This window comes from Hypomesus nipponensis, chromosome 3 (assembly GCF_054491055.1).
Source record: "Hypomesus nipponensis isolate SF chromosome 3, ASM5449105v1, whole genome shotgun sequence".
In the NCBI taxonomy this organism is placed as follows: Eukaryota; Metazoa; Chordata; class Actinopteri; order Osmeriformes; family Osmeridae; genus Hypomesus; species Hypomesus nipponensis.
Genome location: NC_140363.1, coordinates 14709751 through 14737539, shown reverse-complemented (window position 1 = coordinate 14737539; position 27789 = coordinate 14709751). Strand labels below are relative to the sequence as shown.

At 49.9% G+C, this 27789-nt stretch overlaps 1 protein-coding gene across 8 annotated transcripts in view; it reads left to right on the top strand.

The window, feature by feature from the left end:
* The window catches only part of kiaa0586 (KIAA0586 ortholog), a 38209-nt gene extending 16364 nt beyond the window's left edge, over nt 1-21845 (top strand). For 2 of the 8 annotated variants that reach the window (XM_084678548.1, XM_084678497.1), the window contains 12 exons: nt 6441-6606; nt 7866-8009; nt 9221-9456; nt 13060-13132; nt 13914-14150; nt 15320-15527; nt 15699-15866; nt 17315-17499; nt 17670-17758; nt 19856-19966; nt 21436-21511; nt 21689-21845. In XM_084678548.1, coding sequence (XP_084534674.1) covers nt 6441-6606; nt 7866-8009; nt 9221-9456; nt 13060-13132; nt 13914-14150; nt 15320-15527; nt 15699-15866; nt 17315-17499; nt 17670-17758; nt 19856-19966; nt 21436-21511; nt 21689-21727 — 1732 coding nt within the window. In that variant the 3' untranslated portion in view covers nt 21728-21845. The other 6 variants (XM_084678521.1, XM_084678514.1, XM_084678506.1 and 3 more) reach the window with 6 other exon arrangements.
* The last annotated feature ends 5944 nt before the right edge of the window (nt 21846-27789 follow it).

Sequence of the window (27789 nt, the reverse complement as noted above, 5' to 3'; positions counted from 1 at the left end):
GCGGGGTGCATGGGAGGAGGAGGGGGTGGATGCTGTTACAAAACCTGACCTGGATCAATATGGAGGTTGCCCCACCCTGTCCAGAAAGTCAACTGAGGGGGTGAAAAGGCTGGCAGTCTGTTGTAAATCTACACCCACCCCTCACATCTCACCCCACCCCCCACCTCTCTTGTTTACATCATGTATCTGGCAGCCATCTTGTGTCAGCGTGCCACATGCCTGAGGCCACTTCAGGTTTCTGCTCTCCTTCTAGACAGTTCTAACACTCACTCACCCGCTCACAAACCACTTTCTACTGCAGCACTGCTCACTAGGATACCGTGGGTCACTAGGATGTTGTGTCTGTATGTACTGTACGCCAACTGGAGTACGACTAAACATCGCAAACTCTAACCCTAACCCATATATATATATATATATATATATATATATGTGACTGATAGCATAGAACAGAAAGACTCATACTATTATCTTCCGGTTGCCTCAGCAGAGAAGATGAAACCTCTGGAGCTCAGATAGGGAGGACATTTCCATATCTAAGGCCACACCATGGTGACATTATCTGGTGACATTTGGTTCCTCTCTGAAGAGTCTAGAACCCCCTCCCACCCCCCAAACACACACAGACACTTCCCCTCTCTCTGTTGACAGGAAGGTGGCCTATCAGTGGACATTTCCCTGTGAAAGCGCCTCAGTAAGAAACAACAACACAGGCACAGACGGACACATGCAGAATGTTCCAGTGTTGCCACTGCAGTCACCTCCCACGTCACCACAGAGGAGCGTATTGTTTCCCGCCCTGCCTGCGTAACCCTGGCAACTCATCTGTTGTGTGAAAGGGGCAGGATCACTGCTAATTAAGAGGTGTGAGCTGTCTCACCACTGTCAACACGTGAGAGACCTCGGTGCACACACCTCGCACAGCTTTCAAGTATTTCAAAAAAGGATAACTGGAATGATAACCAAGAGTGTTTCTGTCACTTACTAATCAGCTAATGAATGGAGCTCTTTCAAGGCTCCGATTAAAGGCTCCACTCCATGCTGGCAACTGTAGATACTGATGAATAGGTCAGTCGCTCTGTGGACTCAAACGTATTTAGTTTATGTAAAAACATTCACCAGTTAAATGCTCAGAAGAGGAGATGTTACATTTAGTCATTTAGCAGACGCTCTTATCCAGAGTGACTTACAGTAAGTACAGGGACATTCCCCTGAGGCAAGTAGGGTGAAGTGCCTATTAGACTATTAGCATTGCTTGTCTGACTGACTCCTTGGAGGTCTTGGGTCTGTTGTGTCTAGGCTTGTTTCTTTAGGAAAGACCAAGTCCAGTCTCTCAGGTAAGATCATCAGATAAGATCATCAGATTAGACAGGCCTACTTTGTTTCCGGACAAAGCTGGCTGCAAAACTGGCTGCTCGGTTTCACTTTAGCCCATACTGTGGAATGTGACCGACACTTTGAGACATGGGAACAGGTCTTGTAGAATCATAACTAGTCCAGTTTCAGACCCCTATCTTTTGAATGGGCTTTCTTTGTAAGAAGTCATGGATTTTCTAGATGCTGTTGCTGTTGTGCTCATCAGATATCAGTGATAATGTCCAGTAATAATATCCAACTGGAATACTCTCACATTGTGTTTGACCACAATATATTTCTACCTCAGAGCGCTGTAGAGATTCAGTACCCCAGAGCTTGTACACTGTATCTTTCTGTCTTACTGCCTATTCAGCGCAGTCTCTCTGCATTCAGGCTGCTGTGTTTTGAATACACACACACACAGCCGTCAGAAACATATGGCCCTTTCTGCAGCAGACAAAGAGCCATACTGTAGCCTTCCAGTTAACACACACACACACACACATTGGCACCCCCCCCCACACACACACACACACACACACATTGGCACCCCCCACACGCACACATTGGAGACTTGAGTCTCTTTCTGCTGTAGTCAGCAGGATCAAGGCCTGAAACAATCTCTCTCCCCGGGTCAGATAAATCCTGCCTACGATGGTAATAAGCTGGGTTTAGGTGAAGCAGGGCTTCTTTCCAGGTCCACACCTTGCAATTGTACTGGGTGGTTCAGAGGGCTTGGAAAACACGTGGGCTTTACACTAATGTAGCTGAATAATACGCTTCTACTACTGTAAAAAAAATATGTTGAAGTACTGACCAAGAGTAGGTTACATGTGGAGATTTGATTATGTTTGTGTTGTTTCTGTCTTCGAGCTTTAAAGATGGTGATTGACGTGGCTTAGAAGGTACTCTGTGTTCCTCTTATACAAAGTATCGACAGATTAGACTGAAACGGGGAATTATGAAGTCAAGTATAGCAATTTCTTTTGATTGACCATTTTGCCATCTCACAGCTGCTTTCTAAATTCAGTGCCAGCGCAGCAGCCATCCAATAATAACATCTACGATAGACCAGACTGGTTACCCATGGCAACATCTCATGCTGTCATGAACGGTTGCACAGTAACCTGGGCTACTGCCGACAAAGGTTCCTGTTACCATGGCAACGGAGCCAGCGCGTGAAGCTGATTGGATGTCGTCCATTCTCTTTTTCCTGCCTTCCTTAAGCTCCGAGTTTTATTTGAGCTTTTTACATTTATTGAACAATTTTCTCTGTGACTCTTTGAATGTCAACTTAAATGGGACATTTCAGGTCAAGACAGACTAAAATTATTTATGTTGATGAATTCATTGATTAATCAAATATATAGTATATTGAAATTCTCCAGAAACTGCATAAGTGTGTCTCTAGTCCTAGTATGTAGAACCCCAGGTCACCTGAGGTCATGATTGTGTCATACCTCATGATATTCTCTTCTTTATGTCCTGAACGTGGCCAGAATAGTGAGGTCGTAATGCAGGTATCACAAGGTCTGGCAGCCCTTGTGTGCACTGCCATGAGGACTCCTGCTGGCCGTGCGGTGGTAGTGCAGCCATCCAACCAACAGCAGCCATCTTAACTTTGCTGCTTTTACACAAGCACTGCAGGGACTTTGTACACACACGTTATGCCTGGGAGGGAAGAGGATGTAGCCACTCTTCTCTCCTACCTCCATCTCCGCTAGCGTAGAACTCGGTCCTGATATAACTGCTTCTCTTCCTCCTCCACCTTCTCTTCTTCCTTCATCTTTTCTTTCTCCTCCTTCTCCTCCTCTTTCTTTCCCTCCTCCACCCCCCTCCCTCATGGCATGACTTGTAGAATGGTAATAGTGGCCGAGTTGCCGTGGCCGTAGATTCCTTCCTGTAAATGCAGCTACGTGGCTCAGCTCCTGGTAGGGGGCAGGACTACAACCAAGCTCTGGAGAAGTGATCGATGATGCTCCGTTGAGCTCGTTTAGACCAGAGGAGTGGTGCAAATGAATGGTAAAAGGTAGACACGCATGTACTGCAGATGGGTGTTTGGGAGGTCTGGTGGCTGCTGTGTGGCGTCAGTAGGAGGCTGTGAGGGCCTGGGTGGGGTGGAGGGAGCAGGGGTGGAGGGAGCAGGGATGGAGGGAGCAGGGGTGGAGGGAGCAGGGGTGGAGGGAGCAGGGGTGGAGGGAGCAGGGGTGGAGGGAGCAGGGGTGGAGGGAGCAGGGGTGGAGGGAGCAGGGGTGGAGGGAGCAGGGGTGGAGGGAGCAGGGATGGAGGGAGCAGGGGTGGAGGGAGCAGGGGTGGAGGGAGCAGGGGTGGAGGGAGCAGGGGTGGAGGGAGCAGGGGTGGAGGGAGCAGGGGTGGAGGGAGCAGGGGTGGAGGGAGCAGGGGTGGAGGGAGCAGGGGTGGAGGGAGCAGGGGTGGAGGGAGCAGGGGTGGAGGGAGCAGGGATGGAGGGAGCGAGGACAAAGAGCAATGGCGGAGGATGGAGATTGTTGTGGAGGTTGTTGGGGTAGAGCTTCTAATGCCATCTCAGTGTGACAAGCGAGGATGACGCAGAACTACTTAGATGCAGACTGGTAGTTGCGTCGGCGGTAATGGAGTTCTGATGGCCTGATGAAGGGTACTCCCTCGGAGAAAGCACGGCTGCATTCTCTTCACCCCCTGTTGTTCTGCCCAGAAGACGTGTTTCTTTCTGCCTGGGAGAGCTTCTAGGGGAGAATGCTGTCGCTCCATCACACGGTCTGTCTCCCGTCTGCATAATCAAAGCTGGTTTATCCCGTTCACTGCCTGGGGAGAGGAGAGGAGGGGAGAGGAGAAGAGGGGAGAGGAGGGTGAAACGACGTGCTCCCTCTCTGAATCATCGTACGTGCCGCGGGGCCGGGAGAGGAATGCCAGATGACGGCCTCCTGAACTAATCTGACAGTAGAACCCCCCCCCCCGAAACCTCGGCCAGCATTAATATGGATGGACCCACGGTGCCTCTTCTCTCATTTGAAACAGACCGTTTCATTCATTTGAAAAAATATATTGCACAAGCTTTGTATTAACACGGCTAAATATTATAAATATTAATAAGGATGCGTGCTGTGTGTGTGTGTGTGTGTGTGTGTGTGTGTGTGTGTGGGGTGGGTGGTGGGGGGTTGGTGTGGGTGGTTGTGCTTTAATAACAAGCATATGGCGCTTCAAGGCGAGTTGGGCACTGGGCTAGGATAAGGGGGTGACAGGGGTGCGGCAGAGCAGTGAGCTGAATACTAATAGGTCAGAAATACCTCTATACTGGTCTCCATGTCCTCTGTATTGTCGTATCCCTCCCTTCTCCTGTGTGTTGTTTTGGTCCGGTTAGAGGAGGATGTGTGTTATGTTTGGTCAGGTTAGAGGAGGATGTGTGTTAGGTTTGGTCAGGTTAGAGGAGGATGTGTGTTAGGTTTGGTCAGGTTAGAGGAGGATGTGTGTTAGGTTTGGTCCGGTTAGAGGAGGATGTGTGTTAGGTTTGGTCAGGTTAGAGGAGGATGTGTGTTAGGTTTGGTCCGGTTAGAGGAGGATGTGTGTTAGGTTTGGTCCGGTTAGAGGAGGATGTGTGTTAGGTTTGGTCAGGTTAGAGGAGGATGTGTGTTAGGTTTGGTCCGGTTAGAGGAGGATGCGTGTTAGGTTTGGTCCGGTTAGAGGAGGATGTGCAGGGTCGGGAGATTTCCTGAACAGCCGGTCAAACGGCCGCGGCATGATGCCAAAAATATATATATAATAATAATACACGGTCGTGGGCCGGTCTGCGTTTCAAAGTCCTGGGCCGTTTTCCAGTCCCAGTCCAGATCTGATGATGTGTGTTAAGTTTGGTCCAGATTGTGTGATGCATGTTCCTCTTCACAGCTTTAAGAGAAACTGGTAGGAGAATGAATCGCAAATCTTGTTTTGTTTCACTGTCATCATTAGACTGAATGTAGATGGAACCTTCTCAACTTAACGGCCGAGAGAGAAAGATAGTCTTAAGGACAGAAAGGGAGAGAGAGGAAAAAGGTGAAGGGGAGGTGAAACGTAATGGCCTGTTGACGGTTAATAAATGGTTCAGTATGAAAACCGTTGAACCGTGAGAAAGTATTGATCAGCTCCGCAGTCTCAGAGCCAGTGTGATGTGTGGCATGATAAGACAGATATGTATTATCGATCCATGCCTCATATTCACTCTCAAACTGCCATCACTTTATAGATTTTCCATCGCGCTGTCGTCAACCGAGCATCGTTTCTCTATTTCTTTCTCCCTTTCACACATGAGCACAGCCACACACACACACACAGCCTCAGAGAGAGCCAATCTGCTCGAATTTCGTTTTTTTTTGGCAGGGTACATTTGCATACACTGACCTCTAATTGGAGCATTTGTCCCTGAGACTCTATCACCCAATCAATGTGAGCAAGATCAAAAGAACTGGCATCACCAACACCCCCCGCACACACACACACACACACACACACAGGCAGACACGCACCCACACGCACACAGGCACACACACACAGAGAGACATGCATGCACACACAGTCCCCCTCTTCACATGGATTAGCTGGTTGTGAGGCATCTTGTGGCTGATTGAAGACGCAGGGCTGAGTGGAATACATCAAAGTTGGCGCAGTCGCCGTCTGACATTTCCCTTCATGTTTATTTATTGGTACCCTCCTCGTCCACACACACTCTCTCACTCTCCTTCACTCTGTCACACACTCCCCTCTCACACACACACACACACACCCTGAGAGGGGAAAATGAGCGTCTGTTTTCTGTCTCAGGTGTCCGCAGATGCCAAACCCACAAGGACAAAGTCCATATTACCCACCACTAAGAACGACTGTGCTGCTGGGCCATGCAGGATGTTTCTGTCTCCGGACCCATGAATCTCTCTGTCTGGAACCTCTAGACTATGTATGGTGTCCTTGAACGCAGGCTTCCACTGTGACCAGGACCAGACCATATATAGAAAGCCCTAACCTGCTCCTGCCTAGTCCCTGTCCTGCCCTAGGACTAATAGTACAGTACAGTGTGTCCTAACCTGGATATTCCCCTCTCTGTCGGCCCACAGGGACGCACACCAGCAACAGGAGACTTTCAGGGTTTCCACGGCAACCCCGGGCCAACCTTCCAGCTCAGCGCCAGCCAATCAGGGCGACAGCTCGGCAGTAGAAAGAGCCAATCGGATGCTAAAGGACCTGGGGCGCCTCAAGGCCGAGATGCATACCCTGCTGACGGTGAGCCGGTGCAGGGTACAGCGGTGCAGGGACGGAGCTAATGGAATAATCCTCAAATCAGTGCCAACTCCACCCTCCTGGCACGCCGGGATATATAAATCAAAGGCACCTTCATAACGTCAAACTTAAAAGCTGGTTTCCCAGACCCCGAACCTCGTTACGAGAGAGACGGATAGTCGTGGGCTGTGCTTCAGATCGATGAGGGACCAGGCTAGTTTGCCAGTTTGATCGTGCTTCCCTTCCACCCCACCACCTCGAACAACATCTCAGCCCCCCCCTCTGCTGCCGCACAACCGCAGTCAGGAGATCTCTTGCTGCGGCCCTTCACTGTCACTCTGCCTTCAGTACCTCTGGGCTTCAGTATGGTAATGTCCTAGTAGCTGCAGCACCACCTATCTCTATCTGTCGAGCACCAGTGTGGCAGAGGCAATGAGATTACCGCCTCCTCCCAGTTATTGGTTGGCGTACGTGTGCAGAATTGTGTGTGTGTGTATGGCAGTGCATGGGTGTGTGGGGGGGGGTGTGGTGTGGAGGCAGTGCGTGGGTGTGTGTGTGCAGATTTGTGTATGCGTAAGGCAGTGCGTGGGGGTGTGTGTGTGCGTGGGGTGTGGAGGCAACTTCCTCTTGGCAGCTTCTCTACTTCCTTTAAGTGGGCCAATGTCATCGTCTGTATTCAGCCGTGAGATGACAAGCTAATCTAATTGGTCCTTTAGCTCTGATGAAATCAAGCCAGAGACACAAGTGTGACTTGTATTTCAATGAACCGACACCAATTTACAATTGTGTCTCCAGTCGTCTCTTCTCATCTCCACTCCCCCCCGCTCACCTTTAATAAATGACAGCTCGCTCTATCCCGTCCCAGCATGGAGGGTGGCGTGCTGCTTTTTCCCTCCATCTTGTCACATGGTAGCTGTGCCAGGAAGGCCCAGTGATTTTCCTTGGTCTGTCTGTCCATCAGCTGGCATGTCTGTCTCTGTCTGTGTCTGTCTGTGTGTGTTTCTGTCTGTCTGTCTGTCTGTCTCTGTCTCGGTCTGTGTCTGTCTGTCTGTCAGCAGCCGGCATGTCTGTCTGTCTGTCTCTGTGTCTGTCTGTCTGTCTGTCAGCAGCCAGGGACAATAGAGCTGTAGAAGCAGGGAAGGAATGCTGGTGTGCTAGCTGCTGTCTCACTGTCTGTACGTGTGTGTGTGTGTGTGTGTCCGTGTGTGTGTGTCCGTGTGTGTGTGTGTGCGCACGTCCCTTTTTCTCTGTCGTCTTCCCAGACAGGAGATGCCTTCCCTGGGCAGATCAGCAGGGACACGGCCCAGCCTAGCTCTGGCAGTCCCAGCAGCACCAGCCGACCGCCTGCTCCCCACATCCCCGCTGCCCCCGCCGCCGCCACTCTCCCTCCCCCTGCCGTCTCCGTGGTGGGTTACCATGGCAACCCTCGCCTCTGCAGTGCCAGCCCTCCTCTCCCTTCCTCTCTGCCCCCTCCTCTCTTGCCCCCTCCTCTTCCCTCTCCTGCCCCCTCCCCTCCTCTCCTCTTCCCTCCTCTTCCCTCCTCTCCCCTCCTCTCTTCTGTCTTTTCCATATGTCCAGTAGCAGATAAATCAGTGGTGTTATCTGTGTTGTACACACGGACACAGGACAACACTCAGTGACAGCTGAGAAAAGCCTCATCCATGTCATTAGCTGCTCCTGTAGATAGAAACACAGGACGGCGGGCGGGTGTGTGTTTGTTGGTGGCTGGGTCTTCTATTTTTGAACACCTGCTCCAAATTGGTCTAAGGATTGACTTGGCTCGAAAATTGGGCAAAGTGACAGAGTTGCTGTCAGGAGACGTGAGATGGCTGCAGAGGCTAGCTGAGCGCCTGCAGGAGGCACTGGGGGAGTGGGGGGGGGGGGGGGGGAGGGAGGGGAGGGGGGGGGGGGGGGGAGGGAGGGAGGGGCGGGTCAGGCTAACACCACCCTGGGAGCAGAGAGAGACGACAGACCAGGTCTCTGTTTGATCCATGCGTAGACGCGTGTGATGTCGAGTATGAAAGAAAACACCTTGGAAGGGAATCACAGCGCTTCAGCGCGATGGGCAGAGAGAGAGAGACGGAGACAGCGAGAGAGAAGGCAGAACGAGGAGGTTTATTGAGATAGATTACGTCTGAACCAGGGATGGCTCCCTTTGTTTCTCTCTCATCAACACAGGGCAGAGGAGAGGGCTGTTGGTTAGACGTGTCAGCTGGGAGTGCACTGCAGGCTATAGAAAACACACCTCTCTCTCTCCCTCTGTCTTTCTTTTTTCCCCCTCTCTCTCCCTTTTCGATCTAAAGTGACTCTAACAATCCAACTCCCACGTTCTAGAACATTGTCCCAAACTTCAGTTTTAGGTTTCCACTGCCTATCAAAGTTATTACTTTACTAACATGGTTGTTTACATTGATGCATTGATGAATGTTCCTGTCTGATTGATCCCCATTATATGACCACAAATGGATGTATGTGTATATACTGATAGGGTCAGCAAATAGTCAGCAAATTGGATCAGCTATGTTGTATTGTATCATGCATGCATTGTGTTCCATGGAAATGTACTGCATTGTGTCGTCTTGTATTGTATTGTGCTCTATCTTTGGTCGCTTCGCAGCCATCCCAGAATGCAGCAGTAGAAGTGATATCTCCGTCCGTTTTCCCGCTCCCCCGCCCCGGACTCCCGCTGCTCCAGAGGAACCCTCCAGTGCCGTCCATGTTTGAGGACGCCGAGAAGGTTCTCCGACAGGTCCAGAGGAACAAGAAGGTTCTAGAGGAGAACCTGCAGGCCATGCTGAGGGCCAAGGAGGGAGAGGTTCTCCACTGCCAGCTGGAGGCTCTTGCAAATAACAGGTAAGCATACTTATATGGAACCTGTCTGTCCCCCATGCCTGTCCATTGACCCCAGCACCAGCCTGCTGGTGTATAGTACAAAGCACCTGTGATATAACGATCACCTGTCTTGTTTTCTGAACAACATGTCGAACCCCTGAGCTGGTAGCTGGGGGTTGTTGTCGTCGAGCTGAGAGTCTCAAAAGGGTGTATTGGGTATGCCGGGGTATTGTCGAGAGGGATGAGCTGTGTGTGTGTGTGTGTGTGTGTGTGTATGGTGTCTCCCAGTTGATTGACAGGTGGCCTCAGAGCGTTACGCCGGCAGTGAAGGGGCTAAGCCAAACGGAACTATCAGCTTAGATTGACAGCTGTCAGGGGGCAAGACGAGCCCTCATCATCACATCGCTGCCAGCCGACGTCCTGCTCTCTCTGCTCTCCCTCTTTCCCCTCTCTTTCTTTCTTTTCATCTCTGTCTCTCTCTCTCTCTGCCAGTTTGTTCAGTTTCATGTGAGACGCCAGTTGTGAGTGGTGCGCTCGGCAGCTCCCTCCCTCAGGAGGTCAACAGCACCTGAGAGAGAGACAGAGAGACACAGAGAGAGAGAGACACAGAGAGAGACACACAGAGAGACACAGAGAGAGAGACACAGAGAGAGAGAGACACAGAGAGAGAGACACAGAGAGAGAGACACAGAGAGACACAGAGAGACACAGAGAGACACAGAGAGACAGAGAGACAGAGAGACAGAGAGAAAGAGAGAGAAAGAGAGAGACAGAGAGAGACAGAGAGAAAGAGAGAAACAGAGAGAAAGAGAGAGAGAAAGAGACTGAAAGGGGAGGAGAGACGTAGACCGACAGGAAGAAAGGAAAGCGAGCAGCCGCTGCTTCGCTGGAATAAAAGTTGGCTAATTAATAGGATGATACAGAGATGAGTGACACTGCCTTTGTTTCCGTTCCCATGAATATGCAACAGCAGACTATTACGGCTACCTGTTACCATGGAAAACGTAAGGAGGCCGTTCAGTGGACTACTGCTACTGGGTTTTGCTGTGAGGCTGCCACAGTGTTGGCTTAGGGCTGACTATATATCTGTGTACCTATGTTGGGGACTTCTGGTCCTGTCTAGCAGTCTCTGGCCGTTTTTATGTCTCCATTTCCAACCTCATCTGGGCCAAAGACTGAAAGACTGTCTGACTGACTGGCTGTCTGACTGACCTTCAAACAGACAGAAGAGGAGAGAGAGCAGATGTTGCTGCAGCTGGGTCCACAGGCGAGTGAGGAGTTGTCTAACAGAGGCCTCTGAGGCCATGTCTCCGTCTTGAGGCTGTGACTGGCATTCACACTTCACTATACTGTTCTCCTTGGAACGGGGGTGTGTGTGTGTGTTTGGAGTCTCTGGAGGCAGAGAGAGGGGGAGAGGCGGGGGAGGGGGAGGAAGTGATAGATGGGGATTTGGATAGAGAGAAGTTGAACCTCATATGGGGAAAAACAAGATAGGAAAACGAAAAAGCTTTCATGGAAATGGTATCACATGCCTCTCCCTTACTGAGTAACTACCCTACGTTATTCTGGCTGTGAGGGAGGTGTGGTATCGCACACAGTGGACAAGCTCCATGATACACAGCCCCATTATAAAAGACAGACGGACGATGGAAGAAGTTAGTGATGATGATCCGCCCCAATTCACACACGCAGACGCGCATAAACACACACACGGAGCGGAAGCCAGAGAAGAGAATGTCAGACCACATGCTAATCGCCTTCAAAATGGCAGTCGCCGCAATCAGCTCCCTGTGTTAATGTCAGAGTCACTGAAAACACAAACACACTGATTGATGCCCCCCACACGCACGCACGCACACGCACATATACACCCTCCCTCTAATGGCTTTGATCTCCTCCTCAGTAGAAAGGTCACATGGCTGCCGCTGCCAGATGCTCCCCGCTGTTCCGCCACGGAGCAGAGCTGAACTCTGGGTTACGATGACATCACTGTGTGTGCGTGGGGGAGGGGGGGGGGGGTTCGGCGTGATGGATTCAGCCATTTGTGGCCGTGACAGTGCAGAACGGGCGGAGGCGGGACTTAATGGCCACCATCCATTTCAGCCAAATATTAATGAATTCATTTGCAATCCAAAATGGCTCCCCGCGTGTCCTACAGCGTGTGGACTGATCTCCCTGGTCCTCAGCTCTGAGTGGCAGGCCAGCCTAATGGCTGCACTATACCTCCACCACCTCAGCAGCTGCAGCAGGTTAGCTGAGGAGAGGGCACCGTCTTAGAACAGTTGCCCTTGGCCTTTGGCCGGTTCCCTGGGCTGTTTGTGACCCCTGCTGATGTAGAAGGCTCTCCTGACCCTTGTCTTGGACCACTGCCCCGCATGGATCAGTGCCAATGCAGAACACTGAGTTTCAATGACAATACTGAGCTCTGCCTCTCATTCATGTTCCTGTCTCCCAGCTCTTGCCCGCACCTTTTGCCTTGCAACTGTGTTGGTCGGACTGGTGTGTGTGGTGGTCTGTTAGCAGACAGAAATGAGATATATAGACTGTCTGATGGATTATAAATCTGATCGATTACAAAGATTCATTTCAAGGCCTCTGTCAGGGGTTGTGACCTCTTGTTGATTTTGTGTAAGAATGAATAGCGTGCTGGGTGAATAGTCCTGATTGAACATCCATACTTGGAATCTATATGGAATCTAGCGGTGTTCTAAAATTCCTCCATTCAAAAATCTAGTTTATTTTCCTCCACCAAATTGCTTGTATCTGTCCGATTTACACTCTAGCTCTCCCATTGTTTCTCCAGTGTGATTCTCAACTCTGTCAACACACTGTTCATTTTTTTCCCCAGTGAGGAGCAGACAGGCAGACATGGGTGCAGGCAGCTAGCGAGGACATAGCAGCTGTTTGGGGTTTTGGGGCAAGGATCTGTCCTCTCCGCTTGGTTCCGTTTGGGCTGACAGGCTAGTCAGATAGACAGAGCTCAGAGACAGTAGCAACTAAAGCAAGTAACGTTTGATTTCAGACTGCAGACCTCCTCCTAATAGGGACAGCTGTTACCAGCCTTCATTAGGGCTTTGTCTATGATCCTGTTACTGACGGCTTGACCCTGAAGTTATACTCCTGCTGGCTGTAGAGCTGGGTAGCTGACAGCTTATGGATAGCTGGTCAGCAGTGTATTCTGCCCAGCAACAGAGTTTCCCTTCTGCATGCCAATGAAGCTTTGCCAACATGGAGCAAGGTTCTGGCTGTGCCAGGAGAATTGGTCTGATCCCAAGAATATCCAACAGATAATAACTGCATCATCTCCATGACACCTTTTGTCTCGCATAGTGATCTGTGTTGTAGTTACCTGGCCAGCGCTTCACAAGAAGTATTTCTGGTATTAGAGGATGGAGAGGGGTCCTTTAATGTTGATGACATGTCGATAAGAAACAGCCAATCACATGCTCTCCTAATTGCTGGGCAAATTATAAATTGCTTTTAAAATTGTCGCCTGATCAGACAAGTGGAGCACAGGTCTCTGTGCTGGGAGTCACTCGAGTCGTGCCAGGGCTAGCGTCACAACCCAACCGGTGTGGTTTCACCACAGAAGAAGGTCAGTAATATGTCTGTGATTCTGCACAGGGACACCACAGAAGAAGTGAGGATCAAGAAGACTGTGGATGCTTGGATCAAGGCCCTGAGTAAAGACGTCCAGGTTAGACTGTCTCAAGGTCATTCTATATTTCAACAGATACTGGTTTGACAGTATCTTTATAATTCAAATACAACTCTATTCTGGTGGTGGTATAAATGTGACCAACATATCTTATATGATGTCAAGTTTCCAAATTACAAATGTGTGATGTGAGTATTCCAGTAATGTCTCCAGCCCAGTTCAGTCTGACCTATTTTTTGTAAATTTTTCGGTTACTTATTTTGCTTCGAGTAAAATTGTCCTCTGACTCATTTGAGAATTAACCCAAAGTAGCGTAGTCAATACAAAGTTCCCCATCTCAGCCCCGGTTCAGGAATAAAGCTCCTTAGAGGAGGGTTTTGATCCCAGCGTTTGTTCCAGAGCAGACATGAGACATGAGGCAGGCCTGTGATCATCTGGATGCCTCAGAGACTCCCTGCCTCCCGGGCTGCACCACAGATCTATAACCCATCTGCAGAAACCAGAGGAGACGTTTGTTCCCATTAAGGCTCACGGTCAGAGTCTGGTCCGCTACATGAGCTGTGGCAGCGTTTAAACCTTCTGAAGCCTATCTTTTAGCAGCTGTTGAAGCCTCTCGATATCCTCTGAAGCCTTTCTCTGTCTCAGTCTTTGACCGGAAAGTCAATATTCATTTGTCCTCAACGACAGCCTGCTATATACTACACTATGGTCCTCCTCAAGTACATCGGCCATTTACTGTTTTTTCTCTTTCTTTATACCCCCTGCCCCCCTTGTTTCTCCCTTTCTCTTTATTTCTCCCTCGCTCTCTTTCTTTCTCCAGACTGAAGCAGCTGGGCAGGACCTGGTAGCTCAGTGTCGACCCAGGGAGAGAGATGCTGCAGCCCCTACTGCTGCCCAGAAGAAGACCACTGGGACCAGAGACGAGAGAGGGAAGGATATGCTCAGAACAGCAGGAACTAAATCCTCTGGTAGAGTGGCCAGGGGACAGTCAGGCAAGACTGAGGTGAAAACCAAACGCACCCACCCCAGTGCAAAACTGAGACCAGCTCAACACATGGTGAGCCAGACGGCGTTTGGAATATGTTGAATTGACACACGTAATATGATCCTGAGAAGGAATTTACCAACCTGGGTGTTTCAAGCACCATTCTCCACTAATGAGTCACACAGGGACATATAACACACCCCATTCAAAGTCTAGAAGGTCGTGCCATAATTCAGTGACACAATCCTCCCTTTGACTCCAGCTTGTTAGCTGTCTTTAGACCCTAACTCTTCCTCTGTTTTGTCTTTCCTGACTAAACCCTCTGTTGACAGTGTTTTATACATGGTGTGTGTTGACAAATGAACGCTACCCAAGAGAACAATAACGCCTCCGCGCTAGCTCACGTAGCCTAGCTGGCTAATCTGCCCATCTGGATACAAACAGCCTGATTGTGCCCTGCTAGCCTGCTAGCCATCATACCAGTTCCCTCCAAACAAGCTGCTTGCGACAGCCATATGTCGCTTCTCATGTCGATTAGCAATAAATAAGGAGCAGAATGGAGCGGGCAGACAGAGGACAGAGCCTGCTTATCTCCCAGGGACATGCCCTCTCTGACTAATGGAGCAGGGTTGCCATGAAGCTGAAAACAGCATGTCAAACCTGGCAACGCACTACAGAGAAACCCGGCAACACCGGATTCAGGGTCTTGTGTTTGTGTGCAGACCTTGAGAGGGTTCTTTATAGCCCACAGACAGGATCGGTGGACAACACCACAAACGACTCTGACCCCAAGGACGGGAGCCATGTTGTGTAACTGAAGCAGTGTGCGGCTCACAGGGGTGCTACTTTTCATGGAAGCAAACAGCCTATCACAGAGCAGAGCTCAGTCACTCCATGTCACATTCATGTCCAGAATGGCCGAGTTTTGGTCTGCAGGTGTGCTAGCAGTGCTGCTGCAGTGTTGCAGCTGCATGTGATGCTGCGGTGCGTGATGCTGCGGTGCGTGATGCTGCGGTGCGTGATGCTGCGGTGCGTGAGGCTGCGGTGCGTGAGGCTGCGGTGCGTGAGGCTGCGGTGCGTGAGGCTGCGGTGCGTGAGGCTGCGGTGCGTGAGGCTGCGGTGCGTGAGGCTGCGGTGCGTGAGGCTGCGGTGCGTGAGGCTGCGGTGTGTGAGGCTGCAGTGTGTGAGGCTGCGGTGCGTGATGCTGCAGTGTGTGATGCTGCGGTGTTGTGTCGTACCAGCAGCCCCAGGCCAGGGTGGAGGTGGAGGAGGAAAGGCCAGGAGATGAAGGAGATGATGGTGCTGGGGAGGACTACCTGGTGAAGCTGTATGGGAAGGCCCTATATGAAGGCCACAGGAGGACGCTGAAGAAAGGGCCCTACCTGCGCTTCAGCTCCCCGTCTCCCAGGTCCAGGGGCCCCAGACCCAGGGTGGTGGAGAGCGTGAGGGGTGAGGGATCTAGCTCCACAGTGCATGTTTATTCAAGCTTTTCAGATGATGAAATGATGCTCTTTTGATGCCCCCCCCCTTTACTTCTCTGAGCACTCTTACTCGTGCACTGTCAACCCCCAAATATCCTTTCATCTTTCTCTCTCCTACACCTCTTTCGCCCTCTCTCAGGTGTAAAAATGAAGTCTTCTAAAACCCAGACAAATCTCGCTCCCGACCGGACAGTCTCCTTCCCCCTGCCCCCGTCCACCAATCAGCCTCAGTACATCTTCAGCCCCACGCGAGGCGGTCTGAATGACCCCATGGAGGGCTACCTGCTCCCCATAGCCATTCCCCTAGGTAAGAGGAGACCTGTCACACCCTGCTAATGTCACTGTTGGTACAGTGACACTGACCTGACACTGACTATGACTCTCTTCAGAGAGCTGGACACTTGAATGGCTGAGTTTATCAGCTGTTAAACGGAAGAAGCACATGAAGAGGCAATCAAAGCCCGTTGTCACCGTTTGTTGTCTGCTAGATGATGGTGTCCTGTAGACAGACGGTTAGTTAGGAGCAAGTTGTGGGAGCTGGGGAAAGTAGAAGAGGCAGGAGCGAACAGGAGGGAAGGAGACAGGATTAAGCACCCTCTGAGCTTCCGTAAAAGCTGAGTAAATTGATCGTGCAAGTATTCACCCAGACATGAAACACACACAGTCGCATGGAGGAAGAAGGGGTCATAATTAGAGGAGAGGAGAATTAAGCTTTTCTGAGTCTAAACTTTAATTATAGCCTCTACCCCTCCCTCATTCAACCCTCTGTTCTATTTTAATCACATTAGAATGTGTTCAGGTCTGGGAAATTAATGCTTTCTCTCCAGCTCTCTGGCTTCTGACAATAGTGAATGTACTTATTAACTCAAACAACTAAATGGTAAAATACATTAGCGCCTTTATGCTGCATAAAGAGAGGCTTTAAAAGCTGTTTGGCCCATTGGAAGCTTTCAGGGAATGTTTTAAATAACTAGATAATATGGTGATCGTTTCCTTCTCTTGAATGACAATGAGCCAGTCGTACAGTAACCGTGTAGGATGGATTCCTCTTGGTGTTTGAGAGAACAGGGTGGGCTGCAGAGCAGCACACAAACCGTGCATGTCATAAGGAATCAAACAACACAAAGGAAATCAAATATTCCCATTTTTAATAGGTGCTAATTAGTATCTATCTGCTGCCTTCTCGTTCCCTGGACAACCTCTGCTGCTGAAGTGTTTCTGCAGCACAAAGGAAGACAGACGCACGCAGGCAGGCAGGCGGTCAAGTCGGTAGGCAAAGAGAGACAGAAAGGTAGACAGTCAGTAAGATCAGCAACAATCCCAGCTGCGAGGCCGAGGTCTTTGTCAGTGCAGTGAGACAGGTAAATAAGCTCCGGTTCAGGAGTGTTTATAGTCCTGTGTTCATCCTCAAGGACGCCTTTCTCTTTTACGCTCTCCTTTCACGACATCAGACTGGGTTTCTACTACAGCTGCAGCACTGACTTATCATCAAATACCTCTGCACCTCAGCACTCACACACTCTATAGTAGCAGGTGGGTAGACTTGGTCGAATAGGCAGATGTTCAGAGGACAAGAGAAGGAAGTTCTAGAAGTTACAGACTGTAGGATATTGAATGATGCCCTTTCATGGACATGACTGTGTGTTGTAGTTAATCTGTTTAAAGGTGTGGAGTAAGTTGTGTCGGTTTGACTATTCTGCATCCAGTATTTGAATGTATTTCTTAACAGTCCTGCCTCCCCCCCCTCCCCTCCAGGTCGGCGTCGGGTGGACGGCATGGCCCCCCAGCCGTCACGGGTCTTTATCAGTGACAGGCCTATCGTGGTGACTACTTCTTTACCTCCATCACCCCCCAGACCGGCCCCTGCCCCCCGTAAACCTACTGTGACCCTCCTAGAGGTCAAGTCTGACCGGAGGAGACCACCGAAGCTCACTGTGCAGGTACGGCCTGTCTGCGCGCACACACACACACACAACACACACACACACTGGTTAGAGCAGCTTGGATTACCAATCTGGAGACAGGATAAATTCAAATGTTCCATATTCAGCATGTGTTTCTACTTACCGAGGGAATGGAGACTCTTCCAAACACCTGTCTTTGTCTGCAGGTCCAGCCCAGCGTGAACATCCAGCCTCCAGCCTCCACCCTCGTTGGCCCTCCCCCCCCAGGCCCTCCCCCCCTCCTCCACAGGTCCAGGTACTCTCCTCTAACCCCCCTCCCCCCCTACACACACACACACAGTAAGGGTGGAAGGTAGAGTATGTGTAATACCGCTGTGAAAGCTGCAGTGCAACCTTGCAAGCAAGCGTGCACACTCACACGCTTCAACTCAACAAGCACACTCACAAATTCAGCTCCAGTCGCTGGGCACATCTGGTTGCCTGGAAACAGATGCGGGGGCTTCTGGCTGTGTGTGTGTGTGTGTGTGTGTGTGATTCAGAGAGAGGACAGCGCAGAGCTTTAGAGCTATTAGGGCCTGGACTACTGCAGTGAGCATTGCTAGCCAACAGCAGACCCCCCCTCCTCCACACACATAGACACACACACACACACACACGCTAGAAGAAGAAATAATTGTAGATCGTAAATAACAGATTGAACATTAACAAATGAAGATGTTTCTGTGCCATCCAGACAGTGTAGGCAGGTGGACTACCATTCTTCTAGCTTCTACATATTGCCATGTAATACTCTGACCCATGCTATTCCATACATACACACACATACACACACATGTGCTGCAATAAGTGCAATTAATGAACTTGTTAATACCATTCGCCCCAGTTCAGTCATGAAAGCCCCAATTCACTCACACGACACACTCTTCAACTTCACTCTCAAACCATTCTGTCTCTCTGTCTCTATGTGACTAGCATGGTAATGACTGCTGGAGTTCTTCTCTGCAGCACTTATCTCTCAGACTCCCCAGCAGAGTTATAAAGTAACTGCCTGCAGTACTGGCAAGCTACGCTACCAGTCAGCTGCAGTACCAGTCAACTACTATGTACCAGTCAACTACTATATACCAGTCAACTACTATATACCAGTCAACTACTATATACCAGTCAACTACAGTACCACTCAGCTACCACACTAATCAGCTATGATACCAGTCGGCTACAGTACCAGACAGCTACAGTAGCAGTCAGCTACAGTACCAGACAGCTACAGTACCAGTCAGCTACAGTAGTAGTCAGCTTCAGTGATACCAGGCTGCAGTAATGTTCTCTGCAGGCTGGCCAGTGCTCATGTAGCTCTCTTTCTGTAATACTGACTGATTCTCTATCAAATACAGTTTCTCAGTTGTTGAGTTTATGTGCAGCATCCATACATCACAGACTGTGGTGCCAGTCAGTTACTAATGTATCCAGTTGGTGTGTGCTGTTGCAGCCTAATTTGTTGTATTATAAGTGTTTCAAAAGGAAATGGATTGAGAGCCCATATATTTTATATAAGACACCCATTGAATCCATAGCCTTTTCAGCCACAAGCTGAATCCATTTAAGTCAGCTATAGCAGCGTACAGCTACAGTCTAGAGAGCGAGGAAAGACGTCTGTGAGCCTCTAACATACTGAATGGCTGAGGCTTCATGTGAATGCATGCTTACATTTATACATACATACAAAAACACACACGCATGGATGCATACACAGTGGTTCAACACTTTACAGTCTGTTATCGTAGATTCACCATACGGAGCAGTGAATTGAGGCTTTTACATTCCTTCACCATGGATTAGCATTATTCCCTTCAACAAGATATAGGGATTAGGACTAATTGCTGTGTGTATCCGTGTGTGTATCCGTGTGTGTGTGCGCCAGGGTATTGTTCCTGCTCAATAACATGCACACACATCTCTAAATGTCACCACTGCATCCCGATCAATAGTAACTGGATTTCAAGTCAGTTGTCATTACTTAGTGTGATAAGTAACAGTTTAGTCATTGCTGGAGGGGAGTGTTCCTGTGCCATTCTCTCTCCCCGTGTGTCTGCGTCAAGGCCGTAATCAGAATACATATTGGGGGACACACATCCCCCCCAATATTCAAATCTGGTCAAAATATGTCCCCCAATATATTGATATAAAAATATAAATGTGCTACGCTAGAACAGGCTACCACGCACGCTGTCCAAAATTATCATAAAAAATGTATATAAAAATGTGTCCCCCCCAATGTTGACTCTGTGGCTATGGGCTTGGGCTGCATGTCTTCTCCCAGTCCTCTTCCTCTGGGTGCTACCATGTGTCTTCTAGTTCTACAGAGGATTTAGCTGTTCTTGTTTCTCTGCAGACTGTGGAAGAAACCTTGGAGAGGAGGAAGAGGAAAGAGGAGGAGGAGGAAGAGAAGGAGGAGAATGTTTTCCCCGGAACAAATTTCCTGGCAGTGGTTGATATCTCTCAGGTCAGTAGTGAGGTCAATCGGATCATCGGAAATTTGTGTTCGCGTGAATGAATCCCCAATTGAACAATAGCACACAAAATCCCCCCCCATTCAGACCACAAACAGGGCAGTAAACCGTCTTTGGAAATAAAGGACATCCACCTTGACCAACCTTAAAACAGATTCAGTATTTGCCATCGGTCCTGCGTTTTCCTACCCACTGCCCTTTTTGTTGTTGTTCCAAGCCCCTCTCCACCTCTGTCATGTGATCGACAGAACGGGGACTGCCGTTTCCACGGCGGCCATGTCAAAACCTCCTACGCTCAGCACTAAGATCAGACACTGTCTATTTACATATTCCCTCCATACGGTCGACATGCACCCCATCTTGGGCTGTAACAAGCAGACGGCATGGTGCAGTTTGATGGTTGGGCAGTCAGGATTATCCTCTGCGGTCACACAAGGGCAAAGCGTTAGTTAGTACAGAAACGCTGCCTGTCATTAGTGTGTGTGTGTGTGTGCGTGTGCGTGTGCGTGTGTGTGTGAGCGCCGGGCTTAGAAGATGAGAACAAGGTTCTTTGTGCCTGAAACAGAGGGAAAAGGCATCTGAATCAAATATCTGGTATGGAAAAAAATATATGCTTCCACAGTGCCCCCTTTTGGTCAGTTAGTAAACTGCGTTTTCACAAAACGCGTTTGCCTAATGTTAAGATTTAGCTTCAAATATGAAAGAATATCCCAGTTGTCTGTTTTGATCAAATAAGAGCATTCTCTGAGTCAGTCATGATTCACAATTTATTTGGTGTGCATAAAAGCTGTTCTACCTCAGCTCTGTTCCGCCCCGGTTCCTCCCTGGCAGAACCCCCTAAAACCGTGTCCTCCTGAGGAACTGTCTGGGACTCAGATCCAAACTCACTCATTCAATCCCTTACGTTACCTAGCCTACCTAGGATTTGATAAATTGCTGCTATAATCTCGAATATTTCCAAAACAGTTTAGGCTATAAAAGCATTTTAATTCAATATGGAACGATTCGAGCATAAACAAACCTTTGCATAATTGCATTCTTTCCCCTGCAATTACCGTTTTAATTCTCCCAGCGTACATATAAAGTATACAATTGTTTTAGAAATTTTTTACCAGAACAATGCTCACAGTCACGGTTGGAGACATTGTGTACCGTAATATGATGCTCTGTGCTGTTGTGCAATGACACCAAGGTTCCAACAACTAAAATGTCCCCTCTTTAATTACCCCTCTTGGTTTGTTATTGTGCAGCGGTAGTAAAACACCAGGCAGCTTCCCATTTGGCAAGAGGGCCTATCTCTCTTTCTTTCTCCCCATCTCTTAGCCAAAAAAACAACACATAAAAATAAGATATCCAGCCAAAATCGGGTAAAAGTGGCTAGGGTAGTGACAGCGTAATCTACAGCACTCTACTGAACTATACTCTCGCTGTACTTTACTCTGCTATACTCTACTCTTCCTAGGAGACAGAGGAGGACAGTGAGGTGCTTGATGGCGAGAATCGCACGGTCCAATCAGAGGAGAGAAGCGATGCGTCAGGTGGGTTGGGTAGGTGTGGTCAGAGCCCACCTCGACTGTGGGCCGGGTGTCAGAGTGGGTCACCCTGCACAGCAGCACACCTGACTACACACCGATAGCACGGCACAAAGATGCACTCTCAAATGACACACACAAGAGAATAGACCTGTGTGTGTGTGTGTGTGTGTGTGTGTGTAGTGGAGGAAGACACCAACGCCCCAGTGGGGTCTGAGATGATCAGACAGTACATCAACGAGGCGCTGACTGAGATCGTGGCCCAGATGCTGGACCAGAGAGACGGGCAGACACAAGAGAGGTCTGCTCCACCCACCCCCACCCAGGAGCCCCCACCACCTCCGCAGGTGCTGACTCTCTTACAGACCTCTGTCTGTATGTGTGTCTGTCTGTGTGTCTGTCTGTGTGCTGCTTCTTACACATGCGGGAGCAGACTGTCTATGAAGACCAACAGGTTCTGGAATGGGAAGGGAGGTAGGTACTTGATGAATCCCAAAGGGGAAACTGTGTAAAACTCTGACTCAAGCTGGAATCTGGCTTGTGTATTCAGCTTTTTGTTCTGGTGGTCTAATTGATGTCACAGTGTTTTCTTCCCGGAAGAAGTCACGGTCTTCCTGCTGCCACTGGGAGCAGCCATCGCTCAAGTCTTGTGTGTGGTGCTTCCTCCCTGACGCTTTCCTTGTGTCGTGTGTTTCAGGAGGACTTGGTGCCCACCCCCATGCCCACCCCTGAGGCCAGCATCAGCCCCATCGTGGCCAGCCCGGGGCGCTCTCCCCTGGGCACACCAGAGCCCTCTGACCAGGGCAGTCCAGAGCTGACCCCCAGAGACGTCCAGCCCGCCCAGCCTCAGCAGTCCACTCCTACAGGTCTGACTCTACACCACTTTTCTAGACCATTTGTCACACAGATCAATTTCACCAAGCACAGATAATGGCAAACTACAATATATTATCTACATTTGATGATGGCTGATTGATGATGATTTTTTTTACTAGTCAGTAGTTGCAGGTGTTTATAGATATGATGACAGTTGATCTGGATTTTAACTGATGATGGATTGAAAGCCATTTTAGCCAATGGGGGAGCTAAATCTGTCTATTTCCCTATAATCCCAGAGCCAGAGCCAGTGGTGACCCCGGCCTCCACGCCAACCCCCACCCCCCCAACACTGAGCCCCCAGCCCTCCCTGGAGCCCCCCAGCATGAGGAACCACCCCTGGGGAGATGCAGAGCTGCCCCTGGCTGAGGAGCAGCCTCACAACAGCCTGGAGATGAACCCCCAGCCCAGCAAGCCTCTGTGAGTGGGACTGACTGCTTAAATGACGGTTAAATGATGTGGGTTTCTCTTGCTGTCAGACAAGCCAATTTGCCTGTTGATCTGTATGTCGAAAGTCAGTGCCTGTAACTTGATTGATTGTGGAGGTTTCTGTCCCTGGCTTGACTGTTTGGGACCACAGCGCCCCCTGCTGACAGGAAACATGTACTGAATGTAACATGTACGTCATGCTTTATCTTCTTCTTAGTTTAGCTAACAGACAGCATCACCTTCTTCTTTCTCTCCTTTCTCTCTATTCTCTTCCCCCTCCCCTCCATCTGCTACAGAGTGATGTCCGTGGCTGTAGAGGAACCTCTCCTGGTCTCCCCTCCTATCTCAGTCCCCTCCATACCCCCGCCCCAGCCTCCCCGCTCCCCCACCCCACCACCGGCACCTCTCCCTGGGCCTGCGACGCCCTCCTCAGCCCCCTCCTCCTCCACGGAGGACAGCAGCAGTAGCAGCAGCTCCACCGTCTCGAGGACAGACACAGCTGTCAAACACATATCCGAGGGAGAGCTGCTCTTAAGCTACAACAAGCTGCTGGCTGCACAGGGTGAGACCCACTCCTGCACACACACGCAGTGGGTTCGATTGCTGTCATTTCTCTTTGGGATCAGTAAAAGACTGACATGACCTTGTTTTGTCTGCCCATGTTCCAGCCTATGAAGAAGGCTTGTGTCTGCCCTGTGACATCCCCAGCTTCTCCAGCTCCCTGCATGAGGTCCAGGACATGGTACGAGGCTCAGACGCAAGCCACGCCATCCCACTAATACCAGGTCATCCTGAATGTGCTGATCTTGACTGTGATGTCATGTATTGATCATGACTCTGTGCCCTCCCTCCTTCCCTCCCTCCCCAGGACTATGACCCCCCTAGTGAGGGCCAGGTGACGAGACCCCAGGTGCCTCCCCACCACGACCCCCTGCTCTCTCTGCTGGCTAAGATGGACCAGGGGGTGGTCTCCACCCACGCTGGGGCCATGACTCGTCCTGGGGTATGGCATTGTTGGCCCTGTTGGCCCTGTACCTTGCTGAGGCCTGGGGGCAGCTTGGTGTGTTCGCACCAACAGAACCACGTTTGATCCTGGTTGTGCTAAGCCCAGAACAGCAGCGCTGACTTGCACTCGGGAGAGGGGCCAGCCATGGGTAGAAGTCAGGCGGTTGCTTTGCCAAAGGCTGAAAGCTCTCCAAGCCCTTGCTTAGCCCATTGCTAAGAATGCATTATCCTGGGGCTAAGCATAGTGTGTGAACTAATACAGTATCATGACCTGAGACTCTGTTTGGTCTTGTAGTGACACACATCGACCTGTTGGTGGCAGTGCTGTCACACTTTTACATGTGCATTTACTCAGCATTTACAATTATCTTTGTCTCAATAGATTCCTGAATTGACATGATCCTTTCTTATTTGGGGGGGAAAACAATTGTGTTATTGATGAATATTTCTACTAATTTACCACACTCTAGTTTTGCCATACTTCTTTGACCATCCTTGCCATTGTTCCATCAGTGCTCTGTTAATAACCTGAGTATGCAGTGTGGAGTGCAGCATGTGAGGTTCATTAAAGTGTATGTGAATGACCTCTGACCTGTGGTCCCTAGGGTTCCTGGGGGTTGGAGGCAGAAGCTGAGGAGGAGGGCAGTGTGGGAGAGGTGAGCGAGGGTCAGAGACCTAGACTGACTCTGGCAGGAGAGAGGGTCATGACTGGACACTCCCTATTGGGCTCCAGGACCCGGACTACGGGAAGTAGGATTCATCATCCTCTCAGAACTACAGATCCCAGTAGCGGAGCTGGGGCCAGGACTACAGGGAGTCCAGAGATCCGGCAGAGACGAGGTTCATCTCCAGGCCAGCTCAGCCAGTCTGCAGGTCTGTCCTCGCACCCTCTCTTCAGACTGTGTCTTCTGACTGGTACACCCCTTCTGTTCTCCACAGTCAGAGATGGGGACTGGCATTGTTTTGGTGGCAGAACATTTGACAACAGATCAAGAGGTCAATCGCAAGCACACACTAACCCCTTCTTCTATCGTCAAATAGCTAATTAAAAACAAACTGATCAGAATTTTGTTGTTGTTCTGAATTCACAAAAAAAAAAGAAACATTAAAATTGAAATATCCAAAAAGCAGCTATCTAGGCTAGCTCTAGCTATCTAGGATTTGAGCAGGAACATTAGCTAGGCTAGCTAGCTAACCATCTTTAGCTAAATTAGAATAATGTTTAGACCTGGCCTGGCCGTGGTATTTACACAGGTTACCTCTTTACAACGTGTGCTTAGTGTACAGCGAACCGTTTGGCTCCCGTGGTGTTGTTTAACATGTGTGATAAGCGCAAATTAGGTGAACTGATGTGTCGAGCGTCCGCAAAAATATTTGAGCAATGCAAGTGGGCTGCCATGTGGAAAAGGTTGGGAATGGCTGGGCTACATGATGGTACACATGCCTACCTTCAGACTGTTGATGTTCCTGACATCATGCACGCTTCTTGCGGTCATGATCTCTATAGCTCTGAATGAGGCGTGGGGCTGAGGAGGGCATTGAAGTTCTCCTCAAGCTATCGCTAAAACACCTCATCTGTCAGTGGTCGACACTCTCTGTTAGTTTTCTTTAGCTAAAAGAAACACTCCCGACTCTAGCAGCACTAAATGGAAAACGTTGAGATGGACGCTCAAATATTGACTCAGCAGTTGAAACAGCAACATGTGACGGTGTTTCAGTGCTGTGTTGTTATTAGTTTCTGCTCCTCAGACAGACAGACAGAGAGAGGGAGAGAGGGAGAGAGAGGGAGAGAGAGGAGAGAGAGAGAGAGAGAGAGAGAGAGAGAGAGAGAGGGAGAGAGGGAGAGAGGGAGAGAGAGAGAGAGAGAGAGAGAGAGAGAGAGAGAGAGAGGGAGAGAGGGAGAGAGGGAGGGAGGGAGGGAGGGAGGGAGGGAGAGTGGGAGAGACAGACAGGCGGCCCCTCACAGCCCCAGACCCCAGAACAGCCCCTCCCCCCATCCCCACTCATGTCCCGGGCCAAAACCAATATTTACCCAGCGCCAGAATCTACCCTGCTCGGGATAAAAAGACCCCTATGTTGCTGGGAGACCAGAGAGGGGAAAACTTTGCAGGCAGGAAGGAGAGACAGGAGAGTATTAATGACAGGAGAAGAAGAGAGGGAAGAGGGGGGGGGGGACAAGCAGACATGTACAGTTCAACTAGATTAGAACAACTCCAACCAAAGATGCCTCCTGCTTTACTGACTGTACATACTGAGAACAGTTACTATATCACTGAGCCGACACACACACCCTGTAACCAAGGTCTCCCTTTGTTGTGGCACAGCCAGAGACTAGGCTGAAGTCTGTGTTTGGCCTGTGCAGGCTGGTGTTGTTGGGTCTGTGTGTCAGTTGGTGGTGGTTTAATCCTTAAAGTAGGGGTGTGGTGGGAGAGTTGTGGTCTGGACAGACCGTGATTCCCTACACAGTTGTGGGTTGGGATACTTAGAAACATAATGAGTGTTGTCATTTCTCAGATGTCTAACTTTATAATGACAGGTATTATCTGAGGTGGTCTTGTGGACACTGAAATGAAAGTCGTTGTTCTTCAGGAAGAGAAGTGTTCTGTCCCGTTTTCCAGTTTCAAGATTTAACCAGCTTTATTGTCCCCGGTTGTTCAGATCTGACAGAGCTGAGTCTGGGAGACACCCACCAGGGTCCGGTCACAATTGCAGATCTGGGAGTCGAACCTGTGATGTCAACCCGGACCTCCAACTTCCACACTGGCTCCTCCCCCTCTCCGGCCCCTCAGATACAAGACACCGCCCCACTAGGAGCTCAGGTGAGATGCAGATAAAGAAGGGGAAAATAGAAATCTCCGGGAGGTTTGTGTGTGTCTGTGTCATTCTATTTTTTAGATTAGAATGCCTCGAGTCAAATGGGGTGTTTTTGGGAGCAAATGAGTTGCGTCATACTGCAACCACCAGGAACAGGTAGCGTATGTGTGTGTCATGTTGACCGTGGGAAGTGTTATGGGACACGTGTTTCCCCTTAAGGCAGGTAGGCTGATGGATCCCTTACTGTTCAAGGGAGACTTCCTCTTCAGCAGAGCCCGTCAGATGGGGTGGGAAACCAGCTCCTGGGAGATATACAGTCAAACACAGCCTCGCTCAAACAAAGCCCAGATGTCTCGAGCTGTCTGTGTGTCAATGTGTGTGTCCGTGTATATGTGTGTGTGTCTGACTGTCTGTGTGTGTGTGTGTGTGTGTGTGTGTGTCTGACTGACTGACTGTCTGTGTGTGTGTCTGTCTGTCTGACTGACTGACTGTCTGTGTGTGTGTGTGTGTGTGTGTCTGTCTGACTGTCTGTGTGTGTGTGTGTGTGTCTGTCTGACTGTCTGTGTGTGTGTCCTAGTCAGCTTGCCCGTGTTAATAGCTCAGCTGGAGACGATGTCCCCTCCTCGCTCTCATCAGAGAGGCAGAGCAGAGTCTTTAGCTGTGTGTTGACACACATGAAGCTCCCATTAGCTGAACCCCACATCCTGATGTTGGCTCGTTTGGGTGTGAGGGATTTAAACTAGTGACGGAGACCACAGAACAATGAGGCTTACTTGACGTTTGTCCCACTTACTTCCTCCGCTTTAAGTTATCATCTAATCCCCCCGCATACAGTGTCTGTTCATACATCTCTTTCTTGCCTCTCTTCAATACTCATTCCTCTTTTTTTTGTGTGTGTTTTTCCTCTCCTCTCCTCCAGGCGGTTGATTGGTTGTCTGTCTCTACGGACAGACCTGCTCCTATCCTCGTGAGGACCCAGGAGACTCACTCAGGTATGGACCGTCCCCACGACAACCTCTCCTCCACCCGGCCTCCTCTCCCCGCTCCTCCTCATGGACCTCTTCCTCCTCCCGCTCCTTTTTTTCGTCCTCCTCCTCCATCTGTGACTCCTACTGTGTTCGCCACTAGATGGCACTGTTTCAGCGCGGCAGGATCCTCTC